The sequence below is a fragment of the Salvelinus fontinalis genome, chromosome 2 (genome assembly GCF_029448725.1).
Source record: "Salvelinus fontinalis isolate EN_2023a chromosome 2, ASM2944872v1, whole genome shotgun sequence".
NCBI classification, from domain to species: Eukaryota; Metazoa; Chordata; class Actinopteri; order Salmoniformes; family Salmonidae; genus Salvelinus; species Salvelinus fontinalis.
In genome coordinates this window covers 4,001,083-4,019,565 of record NC_074666.1, presented here as the reverse complement: position 1 = coordinate 4,019,565, position 18,483 = coordinate 4,001,083, and the positions used below count along the sequence as shown (strand labels likewise).

Below are 18,483 nucleotides of genomic sequence, written 5' to 3'. Positions count from 1 at the left end.
CAAAGAAGGGCACCCTATTGTTTGTTTTTTTAAAGCAGATATTGAACATCCCTTTGAGCATGGTGAAGTTATTAATTACACTTAAGATGGTGTATCAATAGATCCAGTCACTACAAAGATACAGGCGTCCTTCCTAACTCAGTTGCCCGAGAGGAAAGAAATCGCTTTAGGGACTTCACCATTTTTTAAATTAATTTTACCTTTATTTAACTAGGCAAGTCAGTTAAGAAAAAATTCTTATTTTCAATGCCAGCCTAGGAACAGTGAGTTAACTGCCTTGTTCAGGGGCAGAACGACAGATTTTTACCTTGTCAGCTCGGGGATTCGATCTTGGAACCAACGCTCTAACCACTAGGCTACCTGCCACCCCATGAGGTCAATGGTGACTTTAAAACAGTTATAGTACTTAATGGCTGTGATAGGAGAAAACTGAGCACGTCTCCGGAGCCGCTGAGCCGGAAGAGAGCGTATTAATCCTGCTGTAGAATTCAATGCAGCCAGCCAGCAGGTCAAATTAACGACCAAAATGTATGAGTCACTCAGAAACATGAATCATGATTCTCCACTCAGTATAAAGAGTAGTACAAAAATAACTGCAGTTTGGTCATTGAAGGATATCGGCATATTTTGCGTTAAAAGTTATATCACAAACAAAGTACTAGGGAAGTAAATTGAAGTTAGCTTCCGCTGTAAGTTAGCTAGGTAAGTTAGCCTACAAAGATGGAAGCTACCGGTATCTCCTATTATTGTAAAGTGTTCTAGTCTGTTATGACCTCGTTTCACGAACAGTAATTAACAGTAATTAACAACATTTATACATGTTGAATAATTCAAATGTGTACACTTATGTATAACAAGAGAGGGGAGCTAACATGATACAGTCAAGACTACCAGTGGTTCCTCAGGACAGACTTGAGTCAGTATGAGAGGGGAGATAACATGGACTCATTCTACCGTATTCTACCGTACCATCATGGACTCATTCTACCGTATTCTACCGTACCATCATGGACTCATTCTACTGTATTCTACCGTACCTTCATGGACTCATTCTACCGTATTCTACCGTACCTTCATGGACTCATTCTACTGTATTCTACCGTACCATCATGGACTCATTCTACCGTATTCTACCGTACCTTCATGGACTCATTCTACCGTATTCTACCGTACCATCATGGACTCATTCTACCGTACCATCATGGACTCATTCTACTGTATTCTACCGTACCATCATGGACTCATTCTACCGTATTCTACCGTACCATCATGGACTCATTCTACTGTATTCTACCGTACCATCATGGACTCATTCTACCGTATTCTACCGTACCATCATGGACTCATTCTACCGTATTCTACCGTACCATCATGGACTCATTCTACCGTATTCTACCGTACCATCATGGATTCATTCTACTGTATTCTACCGTACCATCATGGACTCATTCTACTGTACCTTCATGGAATCAATATAGAGGACGTATTCTCGGAGCACGGGCAGGAAGTCTTCGCTCATGTCCTGGGTGAGTTCGTCCAGAGCGTTGGAACAGTTAGCGACGCAGCTGGCCACGCCCTCCAGAGGCTCCTGTAGCTCCGCCTCCGACAACGCCCAGGTAGTGTAGACAGGACCGTACTCACGCAGCTCTACCTGGTACTCTGAATACACAGGGGAGGAGGGACACAGTAGTCAGAGACAGGAGAGAGAAGGGGACAGTCACCGCCCAGGTTAGACAGGACCGTACTCACACACACACACACCTTGTGAGTACACACAATTCAGTCCTATTCCAAATCCTATTTTCCCTAACCCCTAACCTGTACTCTTACCCTAACCCAAAAACCTCACCCTGGCTCCTAACCCTTATCGTAATTCTAACCCTAATTCTAACCTTAACCCTAAACCCCCTAGAAATAGCATTTGACCTTGTGGGGACTAACAAAATGTCCCCAGTTGGTCAAATGTTTGTTTGTTTACTATTCTTGTAGGGACGTCTGGTCCCTACAAGAATAGTTAAACATGTCCACACACACACACACACACACACACACACACACACACACACACACACACACACACACACACACACACACACACACACACACACACACACACACACACACCAGGGAGTCACTGACACAGAGTCAGGCAGAGAGACGGCCTACAGGGAGGAGGTGAGGGCCCTCGGAGTGTGGTGTCAGGAAAATAAACTCACACTCAACGTCAACAAAACAAAGGAGATGATTGTGGACTTCAGGAAACAGCAGAGGGAGCGCCCCCCTATCCACATCGACGGGACAGTAGTGGAGAAGGTGGAAAGTTTTAAGTTCCTCGGGGTACACATCACGGACAAGCTGAAATGGTCCACGCACACAGACAGCGTGGTGAAGAAGGCGCAGCAGCGCCTCTTCAACCTCAGGAGGCGGAAGAAATTTGTCTCGTCACCTAAAACCCTCACAAACTTTTACAGATGCACAATCGAGAGCATCCTTTCGGGCTGTATCACCGCCTGGTACGGCAACTGCTCCGCCCTCAACCACAGGGCTCTCCAGAGGGTAGTGAGGTCTGCACAACGCATCACCGGGGGAAAACTACCTGCCCTCTAGGACACCTACACCACCCAATGACACAGGAAGGCCAAAAAGATCATCAAGGACAACAACCACCTGAGCCACTGCCTGTTCACCCCGCTGTCATCCAGAAGGCGAGGTCAGTACAGGTGCATCAAAGCGGGGACCAAGAGACTGAAAAACAGCTTCTATCTCAAGGCCATCAGACTGTTAAACAGCCACCACTAACATTTAGTGGCCGCTGCCAACATACTGACTCAACTCCAGCCACTTTAATAATGGAAACATGGATGTAATCAATTTATCACTAGACGCTTTAAACAATGCCACTTTATGTTTACATACCCTACATTACTCATCTCATATGTATATACTGTCCTCTATATCATCTACTGCATCTTGCCATCTTCATGTAAAAATGTACCACTAGCCACTTTAAACAATGCCACTTAATATAATGTTTACATACCCTATATTACTCATCTCATATGTATATGTATATACTGTCCTCTATATCATCTACTGCATCTTGCCATCTTCATGTAAAAAATGTACCACTAGCCTTTAAACAATGACACTTAATATAATGTTTACATACCCTACATTACTCATCTCATATGTATATACTGTACTCTATACCATCTACTGCATTTTGCCTATGCCGTTCTGTACCATCACTCATTCATATATCTTTATGTACATATTCTTTATCCCTTTACACTTGTGTGTATAAGGTAGTAGTTGTGGAATTGTTAGATGACTTGTTAGATATTACTGCACTGTCGGAACTAGAAGCACAAGCATTTCGCTACACTCACATTAACATCTGCTAACCATGTGTACGTGACCAATACAATTAGATTCGGCAACACAGAACAGAAAAGAGTGACCCAGCAATAACCACTGTTACCTACCTGACTGTTCTTTGATGATTCTCTGTGCTATCCTGTCGATGGTACCCAGCTTCTGTGTGAACATATCAAGGTATTCTCCCATAGCAGAAAACTCCATGGGTCGGCTCCTCAGCTTGTACCCTCCTGTCACGTACTTCACCGACTCCCCCATCTTAGAGAGCAGGGCTAGGCCTCGTCTCTTATCCAGGTCCTGAGGAGAAACCATAACGATTAGAGCCTCGTCTCTTATTCAGGTCCTGAGGAGAAACCATAACGGTTAGAGCCTCGTCTCTTATTCAGGTCCTGAGGAGAAACCATAACGGTTAGAGCCTCGTCTCTTACTCAGGTCCTGAGGAGAAACCACAACGGTTAGAGCCTCGTCTCTTATTCAGGTCCTGAGGAGAAACCACAATGATTAGAGCCTCGTCTCTTATTCAGGTCCTGGGGAGAAACCACAACGGTTAGAGCCTCGTCTCTTATTCAGGTCCTGAGGAGAAACCATAACGATTAGAGCCTCGTCTCTTATTCAGGTCCTGAGGAGAAACCATAACGATTAGAGCCTCGTCTCTTATTCAGGTCCTGAGGAGAAACCATAACGGTTAGAGCCTCGTCTCTTATCCAGGTCCTGAGGAGAAACCATAACGGTTAGAGCCTCGTCTCTTACTCAGGTACTGAGGAGAAACCACAACGGTTAGAGCCTCGTCTCTTATTCAGGTCCTGAGGAGAAACCATAACGATTAGAGCCTCGTCTCTTATCCAGGTCCTGGGGAGAAACCACAACGGTTAGAGCCTCGTCTCTTATTCAGGTCCTGGGGAGAAACCATAACGGTTAGAGCCTCGTCTCTTATTCAGGTCCTGAGGAGAAACCATAACGGTTAGAGCCTCGTCTCTTATTCAGGTCCTGAGGAGAAACCATAACGGTTAGAGCCTCGTCTCTTATTCAGGTCCTGAGGAGAAACCATAACGGTTAGAGCCTCGTCTCTTATTCAGGTCCTGAGGAGAAACCATAACGGTTAGAGCCTCGTCTCTTACTCAGGTCCTGAGGAGAAACCATAACGGTTAGAGCCTCGTCTCTTACTCAGGTCCTGAGGAGAAACCATAACGGTTAGAGCCTCGTCTCTTATCCAGGTCCTGAGGAGAAACCATAACGGTTAGAGCCTCGTCTCTTATTCAGGTCCTGAGGAGAAACCACAACGATTAGAGCCTCGTCTCTTATTCAGGTCCTGAGGAGAAACCACAACGGTTAGAGCCTCGTCTCTTATTCAGGTCCTGAGGAGAAACCATAACGGTTAGAGCCTCGTCTCTTACTCAGGTCCTGAGGAGAAACCATAACGGTTAGAGCCTCGTCTCTTACTCAGGTCCTGAGGAGAAACCATAACGGTTAGAGCCTCGTCTCTTATTCAGGTCCTGAGGAGAAACCACAACGATTAGAGCCTCGTCTCTTATTCAGGTCCTGAGGAGAAACCATAACGATTAGGTTAAACACAACATACAACATACAATTGCACACAACGTTTAGAGCCTTGTTCAACACTGTTACAACATTACACCAACAGATGTCTCAGAGACTTTGATTGGAGATTCCTTCAAGCTTTAATTATTGGGAGGTATGAGTCAGAAATGCATACAGGACTGTAATGCCTACAGTATTTGCAGTCATTTCTCTCCTATCGAACATACTAGGCGTATCCAGATTGTCATACCTTCATACCGACCTTGTGCCATAACCGGGATATTCAGTAATACCGGTAATACCGGTAATATTTTCAAACCCCGCCGAGCATCTTTAATCCGAAGGTTAGCAATGCTAACAAGCACATGTAAAATCCCATAGCGAATGCTAGCTAAATGCTAACGGGTGCATTGCAAACATTTCAGAAGAATATAGCAAAAATATATATAAAACGCAACATGCAATAATTTCAAAGATTTTACCGAGTTACAGTTCATATGAGGAAGTCAGTGAATTTAAATAAATTCATTAGGCCCTAATCTATAGATTTCACATGACTGGGAATACAGATATGCATCTGTTGGTCAGATACCTTAAAAAAAAGGTAGGGGCGTGGATCAGGAAACCAGTCAGTATCAACAACCAGTTTCCCTCATTCAGCGCGTAGAGTTCATCTCCTCCTTCGCATAGAGTTGATCAGTTCCTGGATATTGGCGGGAACTGGAACACGCTGTCGTACACGTAGATCCAGAGCATCCCAAACATGCTCAATGGGTGACATGTCTGGTGAGTATACAGGCAATGGAAGAACTGTGACATTTTCAGCTTCCAGGAATTGTGTACAGATCCTTGTGACATGAGGTTGTGCATTATCATGCTGAAACATGAGGTGATGGTGGCGGATGAATGGCACGACAATGGACCTCAGGATCTCGTCACGGCATCTCTGTGCTTTCAAATTGCCATCGATAGAAAGCAATTGTGTTCATTGTCCATAGCTTATGCTTTCCAATACCATAACCTGTTCACAATATTGACATCGGCAAACCTCTTGAACCCACAAGACGCCATTTACACTGTCTGCCATCTCCCCGGTACTGTTGAAAACAGGATGAATCCGTGAAGCGCACACTTTTCCAGCGTTCCAGTGGCCATCGAAGATGAGCATTTGCCCACAAACCGATCACGACGCCAAACTGCAGTCGGGTCAAGACGACGAGCACGCAGATGAGCTTCCCTGAGACGGTTTCTAACAGTTTGTGTAGAAATTCTTCGGTTGTGCAAACTCCTCAGTTTCATCAGCTGTCCGGGTGGCTGGTCTTAGACGATCCCGCAGGTGAAGAAGCCGGATGTGGAGGTCCTGGGCTGGCGTGGTTACACGTGGTCTGAGGTTGTGAGGCCGGTTGGACGTACTGCCAAATTCTCAAAAACATTACATTCTCTGGCAACAGCTCTGGTGGACATTCCTGCAATCAGCATGCCAATTGCACACTCCCTCAAAACTTGAGACATCTGTGGCATTGTGTTGTGTGACAAAACATTTTATTGTCCCCAGTACAAGGTGCACCTGTGTAAGGATCATGCCGTTTAATCAGCTTGTTGATATGCCACACCTGTCAGGTGGATAGATTATCTTGGCAAAGGAGAAATGCTCACTAACAGGGATGTAAACAAATGTGTTCACACATTTGGGTTTCGCTTCACACCAATCAAATCTAGCAAAATGCCCCCCAAGGGAGGCTAGGTTGGATTTGGCTTCACACCAATCAAATCCAGCAAAATTCCCCCCAAGGGAAGCAAGGTTGGATTTGGCTTCACACCAATCAAATCCAGCATAATGCCCCCCAAGGGAGGCCAGGTTGGATTTGGCTTCACACCAATCAAATCCAGCAAAATTCCCCCCAAGGGAAGCAAGGTTGGATTTGGCTTCACACCAATCAAATCCTAAACATCATTTTATTTTCTGGTCTGCTTGTGTTGATGTCCTGCAGTAGCTAGCTAATTAAATAGGCCCTTTTCTTAAGCCCTGGACGGAGAGATTGGGATTTGAACTTGATATTTGTACAAGGTCTCTTTAAAAAAACGTCAGGTTTGTGACGACAACATGCAAGAGATCAATCATTCATTCATTGCTGTGATCATTGATTTCCTGAAGAAGCTATCCCTCTTCCTCTATCGGTCAAGTTACCAGGTTATTAACTAGCTAGTCAATGGGGTAACAGGGCTGAACAAAGTGTCAACAAACAGGTTAAACAACTTTGACGTGTGAGTAGTTTCAGAACGGCCCACGACGCGGTTAATGAATGTGAAATGAGGAGCAGGCGATCCGCTATAGGAAGATAAAATCCTGTGCCTGTAATACGGGTCAGATGTTTCAACGTTGGTTTGTTTTAAAAACAGGTCGTCTTCGCTGTGGTAATGGTGCAACCGTGACGCTAACGAATCTGCACTCTGCTTGTTTCTCTAGGGCATTCAGAAACAATGGTAATTGTTACAATTACAACAATTATTATCTGGGAGATGGTTTTTCATAGTCGCATAGTGCACCCAAATTAAAACATCCCGTCGACGGCAAAATATTTTGTTGCATTTTAGAGTTCTGACTGCAGATATTTACTTAAAAAGTAACTACAAATATTCAAATGAATATAAAAAAATATATATATATATATATATATATATATCACAAAAAATGGCACTATTGACATTATTGAAAAATCATCCCGTTGCTATTTCCAAATACCCCGGTAAAGAGTATATACGGTATACTGCCCAAGCCTATAACGTACCTTAGCAGAGAGGAAGGCATTGAAGTGTTCGTTGAACGACAGGACAGGATGGTCAGCCACTCTCTTCATGAACTTATCCAGAGCCTTCCTTCTCGTCTCAACAAACTCCTCAGAGAACCGGTCAACCACGCCTTTCATCACAAACTTCTCAGGGAGGGGCTGGATGGGGCAAAGCGAGACAGAGAGAGAGAGAGAGAGAGAGAGAGGGGGGGGGGAGAGAGAGAGAGAGAGAGAGAGAGGGGGGGGGGAGAGAGAGTCATTCCTCTTGGTTAAGACGTTGGTTTTCCGAGTGGGAAACTGGGGTTCAGATCCTACCAGTTACGCTTGTACATAACTTACTGGTATGAAATGTGTAGTCTAGGGTTAGGGGTCAGGGTTACCTACTGGTATGAGATGTGTAGTCTAGGGATAGGGGTCAGGGTTACCTACTGGTATGAGATGTGTAGTCTAGGGTTAGGGGTCAGGGTTAACGACCTGGTATGAGATGTGTAGTCTAGGGTTAGGGGTCAGGGTTAACGACCTGGTATGAGATGTGTAGTCTAGGGTTAGGGGTCAGGGTTACCTACTGGTATGAGATGTGGAGTCTAGGGTTAGGGGTCAGGGTTACCTACTAGTATGAGATGTGTAGTCTAGGGTTAGGGGTCAGGGTTAACGACCTGGTATGAGATGTGTAGTCTAGGGTTAGGGGTCAGGGTTACCTACTAGTATGAGATGTGTAGTCTAGGGTTAGGGGTCAGGGTTACCTACTAGTATGAGATGTGTAGTCTAGGGTTAGGGGTCAGGATTAACCTACTAGTATGAGATGTGTAGTCTAGGGTTAGGGGCCAGGATTAACCTACTGGTATGAGATGTCTAGGGTTAGGGGTTAAGGGTTACCTACTGGTATGAGATGTGTAGTCTAGGGTTAGGGGTCAGGGTTACCTACTAGTATGAGATGTGTAGTCTAGGGTTAGGGGTCAGGGTTACCTACTAGTATGAGATGTGTAGTCTAGGGTTAGGGGTCAGGGTTAACGACCTGGTATGAGATGTGTAGTCTAGGGTTAGGGGTCAGGGTTACCTACTGGTATGAGATGTGTAGTCTAGGGTTAGGGGTCAGGATTAACCTACTGGTATGAGATGTGTGGGCTGAGTGTCCTCCAGCTTGGTCCTGAGCCAGTCAAAGTCCTGGTAGCGCCTCCTGACAGAGTACTCAGGTAGGTCAAACTCCACCCGCGTTGTCTGGGGGGGGGGAGAAAAAGAAAGAGAGAGCGAGAGAGACAGAGCGAGAGAGAGAGCAAGAGAGAGAGAGAGAGAGAGCGAAAGAGAGAGAGAGAGAGCGAAAGAGAGAGAGCGAGAGCGAAAGAGAGAGAGCGAGAGCGAAAGAGAGAGAGCGAGAGCGAAAGAGAGAGAGCGAGCGAGAGAGAGCGAAAGAGAGAGAGCGAGAGCGAAAGAGAGAGAGCGAGCGAGAGAGAGCGAAAGAGAGAGAGAGAGAGAGAGAGAGAGAGAGCGAGAGAGAGAAAGAGCGAGAGAGAGAAAGAGCGAGAGAGAGAAAGAGCGAGAGAGAGAAAGAGCGAGAGAGAGAAAGAGCGAGAGAGAGAAAGAGCGAGAGAGAGAAAGAGCGAGAGAGAGAAAGAGCGAGAGAGAGAAAGAGCGAGAGAGAGAGCGAGAGAGAGAGCGAGAGAGAGAGCGAGAGAGAGAGCGAGAGAGAGAGCGAGAGAGAGAGCGAGAGCGAGAGAGAGAGAGAGAGAGAGAGAGAGAGAGAGAGAGAGAGAGAGAGAGAGAGAGAGAGAGAGAGAGAGAGAGAGAGAGAGAGAGAGAGAGAGTTACACTGTGTTACCTAACCCCTAACCCTGACCCAACAAGACTAAAACCTCACAGAATACTGCCAGAAAACAATGACAATTTCTCTCAACCAGTGGCATATGCCGCCCTGTAATAAGCATAAATATTTATCGTGTCTATTGGATGAGTCAGTCGGTCTATTGGATGAGTCGGTCAGTCTATTGGATGAGTCGGTCAGTCTATTGGATGAGTCGGTCAGTCTATTGGATGAGTCGGTCAGTCTATTGGATGAGTCGGTCATTCTATTGGATGAGTTGGATAAGTCGGTCGGTCAATTGGATGAGTTGGATGGGTCGGTCGGTCTATTGGATGAGTTGGTCAGTCTATTGAATGAGTTGGATGAGTCGGTCGGTCTATTGGATGAGTCGGTCGGTCTATTGGATGAGTCGGTCGGTCTATTGGATGAGTTGGTTGCTCTATTGGATGAGTTAGATGAGTCGGTCAGTCTATTGGATGAGTCGGTCTATTGGATGAGTCGGTCGGTCTATTGGATGAGTCGGTCGGTCTATTGGATGAGTCGGTCGGTCTATTGGATGAGTCGGTCACTCTATTGGATGAGTCGGTCACTCTATTGGATGAGTCGGTCACTCTATTGGATGAGTCGGTCACTCTATTGGATGAGTCGGTCACTCTATTGGATGAGTCGGTCGGTCTATTGGATGAGTCGGTCGGTCTATTGGATGAGTCGGTCGGTCTATTGGATGAGTTGGATGAGTCGGTCGGTCTATTGGATGAGTTGGATGAGTCGGTCGGTTAATTGGATGAGTTGGATGAGTCGGTCGGTCTATTGGATGAGTCTGTCAGTCTATTGGATGAGTCGGTCAGTCTATTGGATGAGTCGGTCAGTCTATTGGATGAGTCGGTCAGTCTATTGGATGAGTCGGTCAGTCTATTGGATGAGTCGGTCAGTCTATTGGATGAGTCGGTCAGTCTATTGGATGCGTCGGTTGGTCTATTGGATGAGTTAGATGAGTCGGTCAGTCTATTGGATGAGTCGGTCTATTGGATGAGTCGGTCACTCTATTGGATGAGTCGGTCACTCTATTGGATGAGTCGGTCACTCTATTGGATGAGTCTGTCGGTCTATTGGATGAGTCGGTCGGTCGGTTAATTGGATGAGTTGGATGAGTCGGTCGGTCTATTGGATGAGTCTGTCAGTCTATTGGATGAGTCTGTCAGTCTATTGGATGAGTCTGTCAGTCTATTGGATGAGTCTGTCAGTCTATTGGATGAGTCTGTCAGTCTATTGGATGAGTCTGTCAGTCTATTGGATGAGTCTGTCAGTCTATTGGATGAGTCTGTCAGTCTATTGGATGAGTTGGATGAGTCGGTCAGTCTATTGGATGAGTCGGTCGGTCTATTGGATGAGTTGGATGAGTCGGTCTATTGGATGAGTTGCTCGGTCTATTTGATGACAATATAAAAACACAGAATTCTAATTGCAAGAATGCTCATTGAATGTAAGGGGCATGTTCTGTACGACACTGAACAAAAATAAACTAAATAAACATGCACCAACTTCAAAGATTTTACTGAGGTACAGTTCACGTGGTAGAGAAATGAACCTTCAATTCTCTGGCAACAGCTCTGGTGGACATTCCTGCAATCAGCATGCCAATTGCACACTCCCTCAAAACTTCAGACATCTGTGGCATTGTGTTGTGTGATAAAACTTCACATTTTAGAGTGGCCTTTTATTGTCCCCAGCACAAGGTCCACCTGTGTAATGATCATGCTGTTTAATCAGCTTCTTGATAGGCCACACCACACCTGTCAGGTGGATGGATTATCTTGGCAAAGGAGAAATGCTCACTAACAGGGTTTGTAAACAAATTTGTGCACTAAATGTGCGTAATGGAACATTTCGGGGATATTTTAATTTCAGCTCGTGAAACATGGGACCAACGCTTTACATGTTACGTTTATTTTTTTGTTCAGTATACCGTGCTTCCATCCACATTACAGGTAGTATTTTCCACATCTCCTGGGGGGGGGGGGGGGACCTACCTTAGTGGCGACCTTGTAGGTGATGTAGGTCTCCATAGTAGAGACGTGTTTCTTCGGATCTTCGACGGTAACGAAGAGGTCACGTGTTTCTCCATCCAAGTCGTCATCCAGCTGCAGCCGGTTCAGGAGGGAAGAGGAGGAGGCGGGGCTAGATGTCTCCACCGGCGTCCCATTGGGCAGACTCAGGTCCTAGAAGCAGAAAACAAGGAAATAGCGACGTAATTAGTACGGCTGTGTCCCAAATGGCACCCTACGGGCCCTGGTCAAAAGTAGTGCGCTACCGTTTTACAGGACACAGTTGCTATGGGAATGACCTCCGCTGTAACCTCGACCATTTGCTTCCCGGGTGAATACACCTCAGTTGTCCAGATGTTAGTTCATAGGTTTCTAGTATTATCCACCTGTGTTTTACAGACCGGTGCTGCCAGCCTGAGGAGAGCCTGAGCCCAGCCAGGAGGTATGCATCCCAAATGGCACCCTTTGTTAAAGCACTCATTTAGGCCAGAGCCTCAAACGTAGAGCAATATATAGGGAATAGGGTGGCATTGGAGCCGCAGGCCAATCAGCAGGCAGGCAGCTAACAGGAAACAATCAACAGTACTGATCACCTGGCTAACGTTTTGGTACTGACCACCTGGCTAACGTTTTGGTACTGATCACCTGGCTAACGTTTTGGTACTGATCACCTGGCTAACGTTTTGGTACTGATCACCTGGCTAACGTTTTGGTATTGATCACCTGGCTGACGTTTTGGTACTGATCACCTGGCTAACGTTTTGGTGCTGATCACCTGGCTAACGTTTTGGTACTGATCACCTGGCTAACGTTTTGGTACTGACCACCTGGCTAACGTTTTGGTACTGACCCCTGCTGGTGGTTTGGATTTGGAGCCTGGCAGCGTTCCAGCTCGAACCAAAGTGAAATTCTGACAGTTGGGCCGAGCTCTCTGACTCTTGCCGATTCCTGTGCAGATTGCTTCTGTGATGGGCTTGAGAACCTGGTCCTGGCGCCAGCGATAACGGCCCCCATGCCCTCCCAGAGCTTTAGGACAGCAGCTTACGATGTGTTCCAGTGTCCCTCTCTTGGAGCATAGCGAGCATGCAGGAGTTTCCACTTTGCCCCCAGCAGAACAGGTTTGATGAGCTGGGTAGGACATTATGTACCACCTGGATCAAGAACTTAATGCGGTGTGGCTCTGCCCGCCAAAAGGTCAGTCTACAAGACTTTCCTGTCCACCGCCTGCTGCCACCTCATCGAGGCACCTTGCTGTCTCATTCCCACTGCTCTGCTGGACTTCTCCTCTTCCACAGCTGCTGACCTTCTTCTCAAAGTGCTCGACAGTGGAGATGGGGACTTCATAGATGAACAGAGGCCAGAGTATTCTTGGGAGGATGCCATGCTATGAACTTGCCGGGCATTCCTGACCGGTAGACCTCTCTCAGCTAGCTCTCCAGGTCCTGATAGTTAGCCTGGATTTATGTTGTGTCCTTCAGGCTGCTGATAAACACCTTGCCAAGGCTCTTAACTGGCTAAACCGAGTGGGTGGGGATCAGTGTCCCTGCGAAGGGGAATCTCTCTACGACCTTGCCCTTCTTCAACACCATTAACCTTGATTTTGTTGGCTTCAAGCTCATTCTCGCCCATCCAGTCAGCTTTCTCCAACCCTTGCAGAATCTGCTTCCTGGCACTGACTCTGTGGTGACTGGCAGGTTGTCCATAAAGGCTCCGATTGGTAGTCGTCGCACCCAAGACCTGGTTCGGGGCCCCTGGCAATCAGCTTCAGCAGACTTCATAATCATGCTAATAGTCAGGGAAAACAGGATCCCAGGGAGGATGCAGCCTGTGATAATTGCTCCAGGCGGTGCCACTCTGATGTTACTGACCCTGATGAGGTCCTGCCACGTTGTCTGGGACATGGCGTTTTGTCATTGTAGTCTGCAACAGCTTGTGAGGGATCGATCTGTAGGCGTTGGTCAAGGTCAAGCCAGAGCACTGCCAGGTTTGGTTCGGGGGTCCCGGCACTCCGCTTCAGAAGACTTGTTACCTCGACTAACCGGTGTCTCCGCACATTGACTCTGTACCGGTACCCCCTGTATATAGTATCCACATTGACTCTGTACCGGTACCCCCTATATATAGCCTCCACATTGACTCTGTACCGGTACCCCCTGTATATAGCCTCCACATTGACTCTGTACCGGTACCCCCTGTATATAGCCTCCACATTGACTCTGTACCGGTACCCCCTGTATATAGCCTCCACATTGACTCTGTACCGGTACCCCCTGTATATAGCCTCCACATTGACTCTGTACCGGTACCCCCTGTATATAGCCTCCACATTGACTCTGTACCGGTACCCCCTGTATATAGCCTCCACATTGACTCTGTACCGGTACCCCCTGTATATAGTATCCACATTGACTCTGTACCGGTACCCCCTGTATATAGCCTCCACATTGACTCTGTACCGGTACCCCCTGTATATAGCTTCCACATTGACTCTGTACCGGTACCCCCTATATATAGCCTCCACATTGACTCTGTACCGGTACCCCCTGTATATAGCCTCCACATTGACTCTGTACCGGTACCCCCTGTATATAGCCTCCACATTGACTCTGTACTGGTACCCCCTGTATATAGCCTCCACATTGACTGTCTCGGTACCCCCTGTATATAGCCTCCACATTGACTCTGTACTGGTACCCCCTGTATATAGCCTCCACATTGACTCTGTACTGGTACCCCCTGTATATAGCCTCCACATTGACTCTGTACTGGTACCCCCTGTATATAGCCTCCACATTGACTCTGTACTGGTACCCCCTGTATATAGCCTCCACATTGACTCTGTACCGTAACACCCTGTATATAGCCTCCACTTTGACTCTGTACCGGTACCCCCTGTATATAGCCTCCACATTGACTCTGTACCGGTACCCCCTGTATATAGCCTCCACATTGACTCTGTACCGTAACACCCTGTCTATAGCCTCCACATTGACTCTGTACCGTAACACCCTGTATATAGCCTCCACATTGACTCAGTACCGTAACACCCTGTATATAGCCTCCACATTGACTCAGTACCGTAACACCCTGTATATAGCTTCACAATTATTATTTTACTGCTGCTGTTTAATAATTTTTTACTTCACACTTTTTTTCCCTTAAAATTTCTTAACTGCATTGTTGGTTAAGGGCTTGTAAGTAAGCATTTCACTGTGAGGTCTACTACACCTGTTGTATTCAGCATTTCACTGTAAGGTCTACTACACCTGTTGTATTCAGCATTTCACTGTAAGGTCTACACCTGTTGTATTCGGCGCATGCGATTAATAAAATGTTATTTGATTTGTTTATCACCAGGGCAACAGGATCCCTTGTTCTTTCACACTTCTCGGATTGGCTGGGTCACCAAACGCTGTGCTCCAAACACCCAGGTACTTTTGGGAAGCTTCCCTTTTGGACCCATCTGTCGATGTAGCAGTTCTAAGAGAGGAAGTCTGCCAGCTGCCTGGATACAATGCTGAATAAATTCTTCCCTTGGACAATTAGCAAGGAGATAATCCTGAATTGGTCGATTCTCTCAGAATCTTCTTCCTTCGGGATCTAAACTCCTTCGGTGAATTCTCCACTGCTGTGCAACCTTGCCTCTCCGCCAGATTACCTTAAATATCTGCCAGAGCCGCTTGAGTAACACAAGGCAGTACTTGTAGACCTTATACGGGACTCCGCTTGGTCCAGGAGTTGAGCTAGACCTTGCCCTCTTCACAATATCCTGTACTTCTTTAAGGAGTAGCTCCCTGTTGTCGAACTTTAATCAAGATGTTACACTGCCCCAACTCCTGATCCTTGTCGGAGTCACTGTATGTAATAGTCACTGTATGTAAAAATCTCCTCTTTGGAACAAACCAGGTTCCCACTAAGGAAGCTGCTACTAGTCTATACCTGTTGTTTACAGTTTAAATATGATTGCTTTGATCATCTATGAAATTACCTTCTTTTTTTGGAAAACAATTTTTTTTTTTTTTTTTTACACGATTGGAGCTTTGGATTCCATGTTCTGTGGTTACTTTTGGAAACTCGTCTGACTGCGACATCACATACCGTTGGCCTCAAGGCAAGTTTGGAATTGTATTAGAAATTGCCTTCGTAATTAGACTACTGCAATGCTTTACTGTCCGGCTAACCGGATAAAGCACTAAATAAAATTCAGCCCCTGCTACATACAGCTGCTAGAAATCTTGACAAGAACCCACCAAAAATGTGTGATCATATTACTCCAGGGCCTTCCTGTTAAGGCAGATTTCAAGGTTTTACTGTTAACCTACAAAGTATTACATGGGTTGGCTCCTACCTATCTCTCCGATTTGGTCCTGCCCAATGTTCCCTCTAATCTTTTTGGCACTGAGCAAATTTCAGGTCTGCTGAGCGCAAACTTGAACGTTGTTAAAATTCTGTGCAACTTCCAGCGCGTGCGTTTACTGTGAACACTGAGGCTGTACCCGCTTTAAGTTACAGGTTTACTGTGAACACTGAGGCTGTACCCACTTTAAGTTACTGTGAACACTGAGGCTGTACCCACTTTAAGTTACTGTGAACACTGAGGCTGTACCCACTTTAAATTACTGTGAACACTGAGGCTGTACCCGCTTTAAGTTACTGTGAACACTGAGGCTGTACCCGCTTTAAGTTACTGTGAACACTGAGGCTGTACCCGCTTTAAATTACTGTGAACACTGAGGCTGTACCCGCTTTAAATTACTGTGAACACTGAGGCTGTACCCGCTTTAAGTTACTGTGAACACTGAGGCTGTACCCGCTTTAAGTTACTGTGAACACTGAGGCTGTACCCGCTTTAAGTTACTGTGAACACTGAGGCTGTACCCGCTTTAAATTACAGTTATACTGTGAACACTGAGGCTGTACCCGCTTTAAATTAGAGTTATACTGTGAACACTGAGGCTGTACCTGCTTTAAATTACAGTTATACTGTGAACACTGAGGCTGTACCCGCTTTAAATTAGAGTTATACTGTGAACACTGAGGCTGTACCTGCTTTAAATTACAGTTATACTGTGAACACTGAGGCTGTACCCGCTTTAAGTTACAGTTTTACTGTGAACACTGAGGCTGTACCCACTTTAAGTTACAGTTTTACTGTGAACACTGAGGCTGTACCCACTTTAAGTTACAGTTTTACTGTGAACACTGAGGCTGTACCCGCTTTAAATTACAGTTTTACTGTGAACACTGAGGCTGTACCCGCTTTAAGTTACAGTTTTACTGTGAACACTGAGGCTGTACCCACTTTAAGTTACAGTTTTACTGTGAACACTGAGGCTGTACCCGCTTTAAGTTACAGTTTTACTGTGAACACTGAGGCTGTACCCGCTTTAAATTACAGTTTTACTGTGAACACTGAGGCTGTACCCGCTTTAAGTTACAGTTTTACTGTGAACACTGAGGCTGTACCCGCTTTAAGTTACTGTGAACACTGAGGCTGTACCCGCTTTGAGTTACAGTTTTACTGTGAACACTGAGGCTGTACCCGCTTTAAATTACAGTTTTACTGTGAACACTGAGGCTGTACCCGCTTTAAGTTACAGTTTTACTGTGAACACTGAGGCTGTACCCGCTTTAAGTTACAGTTTTACTGTGAACACTGAGGCTGTACCCGCTTTAAGTTACAGTTTTACTGTGAACACTGAGGCTGTACCCACTTTAAATTACAGTTTTACTGTGAACACTGAGGCTGTAGCTGCTTTAAGTTACAGTTTTACTGTGAACACTGAGGCTGGACCCGCTTTAAGTTACAGTTTTACTGTGAACACTGAGGCTGTACCCGCTTTACGTTACAGTTTTACTGTGAACACTGAGGCTGGACCCGCTTTACGTTACAGTTTTACTGTGAACACTGAGGCTGTACCCGCTTTAAGTTACAGGTTTAACAATGGCCATGTAGACTACTGTGTCTATTTGATCATAATGTAGACCTACCAGAGTGTCCTACCAGAGTGGCCTACCAGAGTGGCCTACCAGAGTGGCCTACCATCTAAAACTGTGGAGAAAATGCATCCCATAACATTTTAACAAGGAAATAGCTGTTCTATCATTCAGACCACAGTAGCAGCCAATGTGTGGTGTTCAATGTAGGCCTACATTCCATGAGACTTTTGAGGAAAAGAAACATGCAGGGCTTGACATAAACCTGTTTATCCACTTGTCCTTCAGACAAGGAGGTGACTGAAAATGGACATAAACCTGTTTATCCACTTGTCCTTCAGACAAGGAGGTGACTGAAAATGGTGTTGTGTTGTTTGATGCAAGAAACCACTTTACAAAATAAAATACATTATTATTCCCATGCCATTATTACAGGGAATCAGACAAATTATTCTACCCTCTGACTATTGGCTACTTAGCTTATTCAAGCCCGTCTCAAAATACAACACTGCCCCTTTAAGACAGAAAAACGCTCTTTACCTGACTCGCTTTTCAAGGATGTCTAGAAATGTACACGTGTTGTGCTCTTGTAGGAAACAATCACTCCCCTATAGCTGACTACAGATGATCTATAACGGGGCTAATAACTCACTAACTAGTACAGGATATTGATTTATAACGGGGCTAATAACTCACTAACTAGTACAGGATATTGATTTATAACTGGGCTCATAACTCACTAACTAGTACAGGATATTGATTTATAACGGGGCTAATAACTCACTAACTAGTACAGGATATTGATTTATAACTGGGCTAATAACTCACTAACTAGTACAGGATATTGATTTATAACGGGGCTAATAACTCACTAACTAGTACAGGATATTGATTTATAACTGGGCTAATAACTCACTAACTAGTACAGGATATTGATTTATAACTGGGCTCATAACTCACTAACTAGTACAGGATATGAACAAAACGTGTACACGTG

General features: G+C 45.6%; 1 protein-coding gene across 2 annotated transcripts in view; it reads right to left on the bottom strand.

Moving 5' to 3' along the window:
• The window catches only part of LOC129810586 (sorting nexin-30-like), a 53,373-nt gene that overhangs the window by 17,882 nt on the left and 17,008 nt on the right, over window positions 1-18,483 (bottom strand). For both annotated transcript variants that reach the window (XM_055861267.1, XM_055861257.1), the window contains exons 2-6: window positions 11,535-11,723; window positions 8,814-8,924; window positions 7,707-7,865; window positions 3,486-3,675; window positions 1,460-1,659 (exon numbers count right to left, since the gene is read on the bottom strand). In XM_055861267.1, the coding sequence (XP_055717242.1) occupies window positions 1,460-1,659; window positions 3,486-3,675; window positions 7,707-7,865; window positions 8,814-8,924; window positions 11,535-11,723 (849 nt within the window). The remainder of the gene's footprint in view (window positions 1-1,459; window positions 1,660-3,485; window positions 3,676-7,706; window positions 7,866-8,813; window positions 8,925-11,534; window positions 11,724-18,483) is intronic.